The sequence below is a fragment of the Heliconius melpomene genome, chromosome 12 (genome assembly GCF_056956725.1).
Source record: "Heliconius melpomene rosina isolate 202511_hmr_F chromosome 12, ASM5695672v1, whole genome shotgun sequence".
Classification (NCBI taxonomy): domain Eukaryota; kingdom Metazoa; phylum Arthropoda; class Insecta; order Lepidoptera; family Nymphalidae; genus Heliconius; species Heliconius melpomene.
In genome coordinates, this window is record NC_140400.1 from 16,615,367 (window position 1) to 16,627,216 (window position 11,850).

General features: G+C 32.9%; 1 protein-coding gene across 3 annotated transcripts in view; it reads left to right on the forward strand.

Moving 5' to 3' along the window:
* Positions 1-11,791, forward strand: part of Rala (Ras-like protein A) — a 19,864-nt gene extending 8,073 nt beyond the window's left edge. For 2 of the 3 annotated variants that reach the window (XM_085194973.1, XM_085194971.1), the window contains exons 2-5: positions 4,987-5,163; positions 5,613-5,773; positions 6,291-6,465; positions 7,795-11,136. In XM_085194973.1, coding sequence (XP_085051099.1) covers positions 5,011-5,163; positions 5,613-5,773; positions 6,291-6,465; positions 7,795-7,908 — 603 coding nt within the window. In that variant the 5' untranslated portion in view covers positions 4,987-5,010 and the 3' untranslated portion in view covers positions 7,909-11,136. Of the gene's footprint in view, positions 1-4,986; positions 5,164-5,612; positions 5,774-6,290; positions 6,466-7,794 lie in introns of all 3 variants that reach the window. The other variant, XM_085194972.1, reaches the window with a different exon arrangement.
* Positions 11,792-11,850: the final 59 nt, after the last annotated feature.

The following is an 11,850-nucleotide window of genomic DNA, read 5'->3' on the forward strand; positions in this document are numbered from 1 at the left end:
CACAAGCACTACAAAGTGAAATTAATTATTTAAAAGACTCCCTTGATATACTCAATAAAAAGTATGTCAATTCATTGAACGAAATACAAGAGTATTCCAAGGCGATGGACAATCTTATTACACTGTCCACAAATAATACTGAACGTTTTGATTCTTTAATCAACAATCACTCTTGTGATTGTGCCCGTTCATCTCAGAAATCGCCTGCAAGTACTCCGGTGTGTGTCCCCTTGACCGACCCCTTGTGTGACAGCCTTCATAATAATAGTAGTAGTAGGTTCAGGTCACAGCAGTCATTTGGTGCATCAATTCATGAACCTAGTTCATTAGTTAATGCACAAAACATAGTTTTATTTAGTGATGATATTGGAAGGAATATGGGTTCAATTTTGAATTCTTGTTTACCGGGACAGTCAGCTGTTAGTTTTTGTTATCCGTCAGCATCCTTTGAAGTTCTCATGCAAAGAAGTTTAAGTTATAAATTTAATAAGTGTGACAAACTTGTTATATTATCAAGTAATAGGGGAAATTTAAACAAACAACAGTTAAATTACTATTGTGAGTCATTATTAAACTTAGATATAAGTAAAATAATTTTGTTTACATTTCCTTATTGTAAAAATCAGCCAGAAGCGGAAAATAATTACAGATATAAGCTAAACTCTACTCTGCACACCATAAGCACATATAATGACAAATTACATTTAATTGACACTAACAAAATAGTTAGTAAAACTTTATTTCTGACTCAAAGTAAATATTATTTTGGTCATAGGTTTAAGAGACAGATAGCTTCTGTGCTATCCTATTATTTTGACTTATCAGCCAAGAACTTGGCTACTACTTCAACTGCTTCTATTGAGCAGACTGACATTCCAATTTATTCGGACATTATGTCTAATAATTTACACTCTGTTGACATTTCTCAACATTTAAATTAATTTCTAAGACAACAGAGGTAGAAACCTCTAGCTCTAATTTATTATTAAATTCCAAAAATTTGATCCAGCCAGCTTTACAATTAAATTACAATAATAACGCACATTGCACATCATCACAATATCCATGCAAAAATAATAATAAAAATGTTAAGTCCATTAGATTAGTTCATCAGAACATCTGTTGCTTGACGGAGGGCAAGCAGCTAGAGCTGGAATTATTCATGAACTCGGAGGAAATTAGTATTTTGTGTATTACTGAACATTGGTTAAAGGTGAACCAGCTCATGTTTAATTTCAGAAACCACCGGGTAGGAAGCTCATTCTGCAGAATCAACACAATACACGGGGGGTCGCTTATAATATTAAACAAGAACCTTAAGTTCAAGGAACGGAAAGATATTGTGTCCCTTTCTGTAGAATGTTCTATCGAATTAGCGTGTGTTCAATTAGAGCAATTCATTGTTATATGTGTATACAGACCTCCCTCCGCCAATTTAAAATTATTTTTAGAAGTAATGGATGAGGCCTTAAGCAAACTTACCAAGTCGGGTAAGCCTTTGTTAGTGTGTGGGGACTTTAATGTTAATATTTTGGAAAGTTTTAGTCCCACCATTAATTTATTAAGTCTTTTTAAGTCACACAATTTACTTAATTTATTTATGGAGCCAACCAGAATAACTCCTACGACTAGTACTTGTATAGATAACATATTTACTGACATTATTCCATGCTACAAAAGCATTATTAATAAATTGGATTCTGACCACTCTGGTCAGCTAGTAGAATTCTATAGTAAGAAAAAACAGGTGGCTAAGAAAAGAATTGCTTTTGTACCTGTCACAGCTAGTCGTTTGGAACGTATGAGAGTTAGTTTACTAACTAATTTACTAGTTTTAGATATAACTTTACCTCCCAATTCTTTGTACAATTCTTTTTTTTACTCTTTTATTAATAAATTTCATTCAATATTTACTCCCAAAGAGATTACAATTACTGATAGACCTATCTTTGGAGACTGGGCCACAGCAGGTATTTATAAGAGTAGGGAGACACTGTATATGTTATATAATGAGAAACAGTTTAATAGTGGTGAAGAGTTTAAAGAGTACTTAAAATCTTACTCTAAAATTTTCAAAAGTGTTTGCAAAATTGCTAAATCTTTATTTATTAAAACAAAAATCAGAAATAGTAATAATAAAATTGAAGCCACTTGGAAGGTTGTTAATGCCGAGACTGGGAGAACTAGGGTGAAAGATTCTAATTTTAAACTTAGTATTGACGGTCACATTGTTGATTCCGATTTGGAAGTGGCCATTGCATTTGAAAAGTTTTTCTCTACTTTCCCAGTCAGTCTAACAAACGATTTAGGTTCTTCCACCACTATTGCAGAATCGTTAATTAAAGACAATGTTCCCGAATTTTATAATGGTTTCGTTTTCCGTCATGTAAATTATTCAGACATTAGTGTAGCTTTCAAATCAATTAGTATGAAAAAGACAGCCGACTTGTGGGGTGTCTCAGTTAATATCATAAATTCTTTAATTGATATTTTGATTCCTGATTTAGTTACAATTTTTAATAGATGTATTGATTGTGGAGTGTTTCCTGATTTGATGAAATATAGTAAAATAACTCCATTGTTTAAATCAGGTAGTACGCAAGACCCCACAAACTTCAGACCGATTTCAGTACTACCTACGTTTAGTAAAATTTTTGAAAAGCTGATGCTCAGTCAGCTTCTTACTTATTTTAATAAAAATAAATTACTGCACACAGGTCAATTTGGTTTCACTTGTGGAAGGTCAACATCTGATGCTGGGGTCAAATTATTAGAGAGTGTATTCGCGGCTTGGGAGGAGTCACGTGATGCCTTTGGGGTGTTTTGTGACTTGTCCAAAGCATTTGATTGTGTGCAGCATAAAACTCTTATCAGGAAGCTACACCACTATGGTATAAGAGGCATTGCTTTGGATCTTCTCACTTCTTATTTAAGTGATAGGATTCAAAAGGTAAATGTCAACGGGAAACTATCACACGGGTCACCTGTAGCATTGGGGGTGCCACAAGGCTCTATTCTGGGTCCGTTTTTGTTCCTTTTGTACATTAATGACTTACCTCACCTTATGAGAGATATCTGTGAAATGGTGTTGTTTGCAGATGATACATCTTTAGTTTTTAAGGTTAATAGACGGCAATTGGAAATTGACGATGTAAACAATGCTCTTTCTAGGATATTACACTGGTTTAGTGCCAATAACTTGCTTTTAAATAGTAGTAAAACTAAATGTATCAGGTTCTTTACTAAGAATGTTCAACAAGTAGAAACCAGGGTTTTGATGAACAATAAGGAACTTAAAGTAGTTAATGAAACTGTTTTCTTAGGTATAACATTAGATGCTAAGTTACAATGGGGTCCGCATATAGAAACTTTATCTGGTAGACTTAGTTCGGCAGCGTATGCTGTCCGTAAGATTCGTCAACTGACCGATGTTGACACCGCGCGTTTAGTATACTTCAGCTATTTTCATAGCATTATGTCTTACGGCCTATTACTTTGGGGTAGTGCCGCTGACATAGATACCATTTTTGTGCTCCAAAAACGGGCTGTCCGAGCAGTCTATAAAATGGGTCCACGGGAGTCACTAAGGAATAAATTCAAAGACTTTAACATCCTCACACTACACTCCCAATATATTTACGACAACTTAGTATATGTGCATAAGAATATTAATAAATTTAATAAAAACAGTGACCTCCATCAATATAATTTAAGAAATAGAAATAAGCTTGCTGTGCCCTTCTCTAGGCTCCATAAAGTGTCTCACTCATTCGTAGGTCAAAGTATACACTTTTATAACAAACTTCCAAACGACGTGGTTAATTTATCTCTGAACAAATTTAAAAAAGTGGAAAAGCACAGGCTCTGCCAAAAAGCTTATTATGTTCGCGATAAAGATGTAAAGATTATGTTCGCGATAAAGATGTTTGGAAATGAGTTGCTCTATTTCTAAGTTAAAATTGTTAATTGTGATTTATAACAAATGTTGGCATTTAAAAAGAGTGGCCATGAGTTTCTTTGCCTGTATCTTCTCATGAGCTCAACCATTTGAACGGGCTTTTTTCAAGTCAAAATTGCACATTTTTTTTGGTTATTTTGTTTTGCATTTTTTTATCTTTTATGACATGTCCAAGTGAATGTTAAGCATTTTTATGGAATAAAGATATTTTGACTTTGACTTTGACTTTGACTTTGCGACGAATACCTACTGGTTTTTAATGTACCTACCTACATATAAATATGTTTATCAGTTAGTAAATTGTCCAAATATTTGTAATATCTATTAGATAATAATTTAAAAATTATCTTTAATCTATCTTTATCTTTAACAAAAGGATGATAATGTCTTTAAAATCACTCCGTTCACACGGTTCTCATCCTATTAACTTGACCGCCTTTGAACATATCGTTACAGGCACTTTCTGGGCTAATGGAAGCCAAGTCTGGTTTTGTCTTTTTGTTTTCTTGTAGATCTTACGTAAATTACACTATCTATTTCAATGTTTGTCACATCCCCGACATAGGAGACGCTTTAATTATGGTTGATTTAGTCACCCAATGGTGATCCTCTCCCCATCTCTACGTAAAGTAGCCGCACGAGCCGCAGCCCTTTTGTTCTTGATTTTAAATTACAGACAACGGACAAGCTTTAATGATACAACTTCAACATTTTTGTTGTAATTTGTTAAAGCTCGATGAAGATATATATATAATGTAACTGCACAGGACGAGTGAAGCTGTTAGTGTCCAACGTTGAGTAGTAGTGTATGAGAGCAGGAAAGTGAAAATAATTTTATTAATGGTTGATTTTGTTCCCAACTCACATAAGCTCTTGTATATATATATTTTTTGCAGGCAAAACTAAATAAGTAACTATTTTTTAATGGTTATATGGTGTCCTATTTTAACATTAGAAAGAAAATATTTCCGAATCAAATCAAAATCGCAACAATTCTAAATAATAAAAATATTTAATATATTTTCCAGTGCACCCGACTATTGGGTCCCAAAATGTCTAAGAAGCCAGCGGCGCAGCCCACGCTGCACAAGGTGATCATGGTGGGGTCCGGCGGCGTCGGCAAGTCCGCGCTCACGCTGCAGTTCATGTACGACGAGTTCGTCGAGGACTACGAGCCCACCAAGGCTGATAGTTATAGGAAAAAGGTAACAACATTGCAAACATACAATTTACAGGTTCTATATTATTTTTGTGTTTGTAGCTATTTCGTTAAATACTAAATAGATACATTGTTTGTTTTTACTACCCGCGAGGCTGCGAGGTTGCGAGGCCGAGATGCCGCTCCTCCCGGTTATAAAAATGTGATTGTGATGTAAATGTGATTATATTTTTTATAGCATTTGTAAGCTTTTATATAGCTATATTTAGCTATAGCTAGATTTAAAGGATTGTAAGTTTTGTCTGAATGACCGCAATGGTTGTATCTTGCAATAGCTGGGTCATGAAATTATTTTTGCCTTGAAAACCAGAAAAATCTCATTCATTACATATCGGAACAAAACAACTGACGACGTAAACGTTATACAAAAATTCCCCTGTCATACGCAATATTACACATAATCTGATCTTATATTATTTTGTTTTTACATTACAGGTAGTATTAGACGGCGAGGAAGTGCAAATAGACATCCTGGACACGGCCGGCCAAGAAGACTACGCCGCCATCAGGGACAACTACTTCCGCTCCGGGGAAGGTTTTCTCTGCGTATTCTCCATTACTGAGCCGGAGAGTTTTGACGCTACGCAGGAATTTAGGTAATTTGTTTGGTGTTTTATTTTCAACATAAGTGTTTGATATAATTACGTATTTAATTTAATATAAAAGATTGGAATTTACATAAGTGAATGCGGCGAAAAAATATTATATAATAATATTCTTTATTGCACTAAAAAAATACATAATAAACAATATATAGACATTTAGGAGGATATAGACATTCAAGGATTTTTGCAGGATTACATATTTCATTTCCTCTAGTGTCCCACCATCTCACGTCTCAGTCGCAAGCTTGTGCTTTTGCGCCTCGACTGGCGTTAACGCGGTGCTTGTCTTCTCAAATATTACTTAAAGATTTTTTTGTGTAAAGAATATACATATGAATATACGAGTACTCGTACTTTTTGGTGCAGGGGAACAGACGTGACGGCTATGGGTACTCGGAGGAATAGAATATATAATATTATCGTTGAAAGTGGGGAATGAAGTCTCTTAAGGCCAGGTTTCCTCCTATATGCGGGATACACAATAAATATAATTCATATTTTTTTTCAGAGAACAAATACTCCGAGTGAAAAACGACGAGAACATACCGTTTCTCCTTGTCGGTAACAAATCGGACCTTGGCGATAAACGCCGCGTGCCGCTCGACGCGTGCCGCGAGCGCGCCGCACACTGGCAGGTGCCCTACGTGGAGACCTCGGCCAAGACCAGGGATAACGTTGATAAGGTATTGGTGGGTTAACTAGCTGATGTTACTGGCTTGTAGACGAAATGAAACATTTTATTTCTAATTGCGTCAGAACCATGTTATAAACTATACAATTAATTTAAAAAAACTACTTCTTAATAACTTACATTTCACGCAAACATTTCGTTTTATCTAAATTATAATTATCTTAAATTTTCATAGTAATGAAGTTAGTTTGAGTTTACAGTACCCACACTAGTATGCTTGTGCACAGCTCTGCTTGGCTGCTTTTGATGGCTTTGGTATGATTTAATGCAGCCAGGCAGCGCTATGCTAGGTATATAAAGTAGAAACTCGATTATCTGGCCCTCAGTTATACGGATTCGCGATTATCCGGACTATGAACTGCGACAATTATTTTACACAACTTATTACAGAGAAATCTAAGAAAATTCATATTTATGTAAATGTACGCAATTTATATGAATATGTATCGTATGTTGGAAAATGTTAATATTTTCTTAACAAACGGTGATTTTCGTTGATATGTACTTGTTCCTTTTAATACATATATAACAGTTCAATGGTACACATACACAAAACTAGCTTTTCTTTATACATTCGATTATCCGGATTTTCGATTGTCCGAATAACTAACGACAACAATTAGTCCGGTTAATCGAATTTCTACTGTAGGTTCGAATCTAACTTATCAATGGATAAATGGGCTAAAATTCTAATACAAAATTAAATTTAAAATATGTAATAAAAATAATAATTTAGAATTTGGCCATTTTTGCATTACCAGGCTGATATAGAATAGGTTTTTAGGAAATCACAACAGCTGTCTTCAGGTTGTCTAAAGAAATTTAGTCAGCGATCTCTGTCGTTATAAGTCTATCCAAATCTAAAGTTAATAGTGTTAGAATTTTTTAACTGTGTGGTGATGGGGTATTGTGTTGGTAATTTTTGTGATAATATTTACTGAAACATTATATCATAATCATCATTTCATTTAAAAATACTAATATTCTTAAGTATAAGCTAATTTAACAATAAATAAGTCGCTTCTGGACATCACATGAATCGTTGATAAATGAATCGTTAATAAATTAATAATTATTTATTAACAAATTAACTATCAAAAGAACTTTGAAACTTAATTGAAAGTTCTCATTGATATTTTTTTTAAATACAATCCAAACCATAGACGTAAGTCAATCAGTCAGTAACTCAGTAAATTGAAATTTTAACTCGCTAGGCAATGTACGCCTGATATATTATGTGTCAATTGTGTGATAGTGGGTGAGGGTTGCGCGCTGTGTGCCTGTTTGTGTGTCGGTGGCTGATCCCAATGTTGTTCTCAAGGTGTTCTATGACCTGATGAGGGAGATCCGCTCGCGCAAGTGCGACGACAGCCGCGCCACCAACGGCGACGTTAAGCGGAAGACGCGCAGGAAAATCAAATGCTCTATCTTGTAGGCCCCTGGACCCCAGGCCTCCGGGCACCCCAGGCCACACTCCCCAGGCCAAGGGGCCCCGCGTAGTGCAGTGACTCGTTGAGTGCGCGCTAGTGTCGTCCACACCTACGCAAGGCTATGTTAATGTATATTCGCCCACACTGGTGCTGGTGATCGGTCGAGTGGTGTCCTCGGCGACTTCCTAGTGACCCTAGTGACCCCCAGTGACACCACTCGATCGACGACATGTATTTAAAGGATTGCTTGCATGTTTATTGTCTATTTAGTGATGTTCTATATCTATATATTATGTATAGAATAGTTTTTACTACACATTACTATTACTGCATTCGAGCGATTTAATAATTCCGTGCGATTTTTGTATTTTTAATATCGATTTTTTATATAATTTTTTAAATGATGAAAGTATTGGAGTTGATGGAATTTTGAGTGTTTCCAAAATATCGATGTTTATATTATAATATGTAATGGAATGTATTTATATTTTTCTAATAAGGCAATGCTCATAGTGTGGAGTAGTTTTCCTTTAAAGTACACTTATGTACAGTACGCTCGACGGATCGTGGTTTTTCTAATTTTTGATCGTATACTCCTTGAGTCAACAATGCGCATAATTTCAGAAACCTTAACTTTAGAGTGGCTACGACTCGTCGACCGTACTGTATTTAGATTCGAATAATTTCGTTTATTTATTTTTTAGATTTAAGTGCTGTTTGTGTTGTCTCAAGTGTCTGCATTTGTCTATATTACGATATAAATTTTATTATAATTTGTAATGTACACTTAGAATTATAAATATTATATGGGAATTTCTCATAAGAATTTGAACTAAACATTCTTGAATTCATTAAGTGTAGATTTGCATCTTTCGTTCAAATTTTTATACAAAATTTCATCATTATAATGATATTAATTTATATTTTGTATGTTAAAAAGCTTTGTAATACAAGTGAATGATTGTAAAAAAATATTGTCTATTAAATGTGTGCACCGCTCACTATGCAATGGGATGGCTTAAACGCATTTGTGTCAAACAGCTTGTCTATGTTGAATAGTTTTTGTTTCACCTGATTAATTCTTAAATTACATTATGTCAAAATAATTAAAATAATAATATATATTTTATTGCTACTTAAGTAACAAATCGGCAATTTTTATATAAATAAATAAAATAATTAACATTTGGTACCAACAATAATTGATCTCTTAGAATACTTGTTGGTCTTACCAGTCCGATTGATTAACTTGACTATAAAAAAATGTATTTTATTTATAAATACAGTGTGCACAATATTTTGTACTAAGAAGCTCTTATATTCGCTTGCAAACATCAAAGTAATTTGTTACAATTATCATATTTTTGACATTATCTTTTTTTTTTTCTTCAAACGAAATTTTACAATTTTTATCTCAACCTGTAATTTATATTTTTACTTGAATATTGGCCTGTAACTTGCTTGAGGCACAAAAGGCCTCATTTTATCGATATTACGGCATAAGCATAATTTATTATAATATAATAAATCTCCTTAAAAATAGAACAGTCGCCGAGCCTTAATCTGAGTTTTTGTGAGTAATCACTCACAACTAATGCAGGCCTCGCGAACTGTAGCTTATTTCAAAATCAAAGAAAAAACATTATGTTATATGTAACAATAATTGTAGTGTATTGAATTGAAATTACATAACCAGACTTATTTAAGAGTATGCTGGTTCAAATTTATGCACTATCGATTACGTCGTTATACTTTAATATGTGAGTAAACAAGTAACATTTTATAAAGTAATTCATGATACAGATATAATGTTGTTACTTGACTAAAATTATTATTAAAATAAAAGTTACCGACAGGATTTTTATATTTGTTTATTGTATAGAATAATGATTGATAGGTATATCATACCTACGAAACGAAACGAAACAAATATATTCATGTTTAACTATTTGCCTTTATATTCTTGCATATAACGTAATGCGCGTACGTAATACGCTATATTATTATATGGTTTATATTTTCATGTATTTCATTTATTTATGTTATTTAGAATATCCATAATATTTTATTATAATTATATATTATATGTATATGTATTTATATATTTATTGGATGTACATGTATGTATATTTTACTTCTGCACACCTGCATACTTATTATCCCACATGACAAGGTTAGCGTTAAGCCCGCCTTTTGTACATTGTTTTTTTTGTAATTTTGTGCAATAAAGTATATGTATAAATAAATAACTAATGTCTAGCAAATATTTGGACATAATTGGACACTAAACCATTCATTTCAATTAAAAACGAAATTTATAAGTATGTGAATAAAGGTGCATTTCACGCTCATTTGATATAATTGCAATGTCTATATTGGATTTAGCATTTAAATTGACAAAAAAGAAATTAAAATTTTCTTTTAACGGCACTCAGATTATTTGGTTGATATTAAATTGATACAGAAGATTATTTTGTTAAATATACATACATATATTTATAATCATTTTTTTAATCAAAAAATACCCTTGAATTATTATTATTATTTATAATTCTAAACTTACAATATGAAACTTATAATATGAAGAAATGGTAAAATGCTAAATTATTTATATTCGAGTGAATGTAATAATGTATCGCAGAAATATTAAGATATTTTCATTGATGGAACTATGAATGTAACACATCGTTAGGTGTCCTATAGGCTATAGGTATGTGTATGTACGTGTACTAAATGCAACAGAACATTTATAATGGATGAACACGCAAAAATTATACTGATTTGCAAAAAAATCTAGTTTTTTTATTATAATCTTCTCTATAGATACATTTAACTGACAATTATTAAAAATTAAAGTTCTATCAGTAATGGAACTTTAGAAAATAAGCATAATAATAACATCTCTCTTCATCATGAGCCCACGAATTTATCAAAAATGGTTTGTATTTGTTTTTTTTTGTATCTCAATTATTATAATTAATTAAACGAGTTCTTTTTAATAGAAGATATTTCAAATAATATATTTGTGAAAATAATAAACATTAAGTGTTAATATGCTAGCAACTCGCCTAAGATCATTTGATATAAACTGATGACCATATTTTTAATATTTCACGTAACTCAACGTTTCTAGGCCTTCCTCGCGCTGATCCGCACGATGTCCGTAGAGAAGCGAGGGCAAAGCGTCCCCGAGTCGCCGCCGGAGACGCGCCGCTGCCATCGCTCCTGTTGCACCATCGTCTAACACCCGACTACCACTTAGTGACGTCACTTGCTCGTACTCGTTTATACTCTAATACTTTGTTAATGTGTACGTGCGACCTTTGCTGATGGTATCAACACGTAGTGCCGTCACTTGACAACACATCATTTGGTTTAGTTATATACTTGTTTATTGTTTTATTTGTTTATTGTTGTCCAAAGATTGTTATTGTGGAAAAATATGAAGTTAATGTATAATCTGTGAGGATTGGCTTATACGACAAAATGAGAAATTTGAAAATTATTAAGACAGTGTCTTAAAAACACTTGATCCGTGTTCTTCTTATTCTATAGTTTTGTATTGGTCATTTTATCATGTATAAATTATTGTATTCAGAGCTAAGTCCGAATAGTCCTAAGTCCTTTCAAAGTAATTTCAAATTTGTCAGACTAAGTTTTGTCTCGGAATGTAGTTTTTATATGTTACATTCCTTAAATATTTTAAAACTTATTTAATACTGCCTGAATTTTACTGTTGTATGTCCATATTTGTATATATTTTTGAAATTACAATTGTAGTGATGTCATTACTACCTCCTGTGTGTATACATACCCATTTTTTAACAGTATTATATCATTTTTACGATTTATTTGTAAGGTTTAGTAAATAAATATGTATATAAGGAATTTTCGTTTTATTATTTACCATATTTCAATGTTAACCCATATAGACCCGCCGTGCCCAA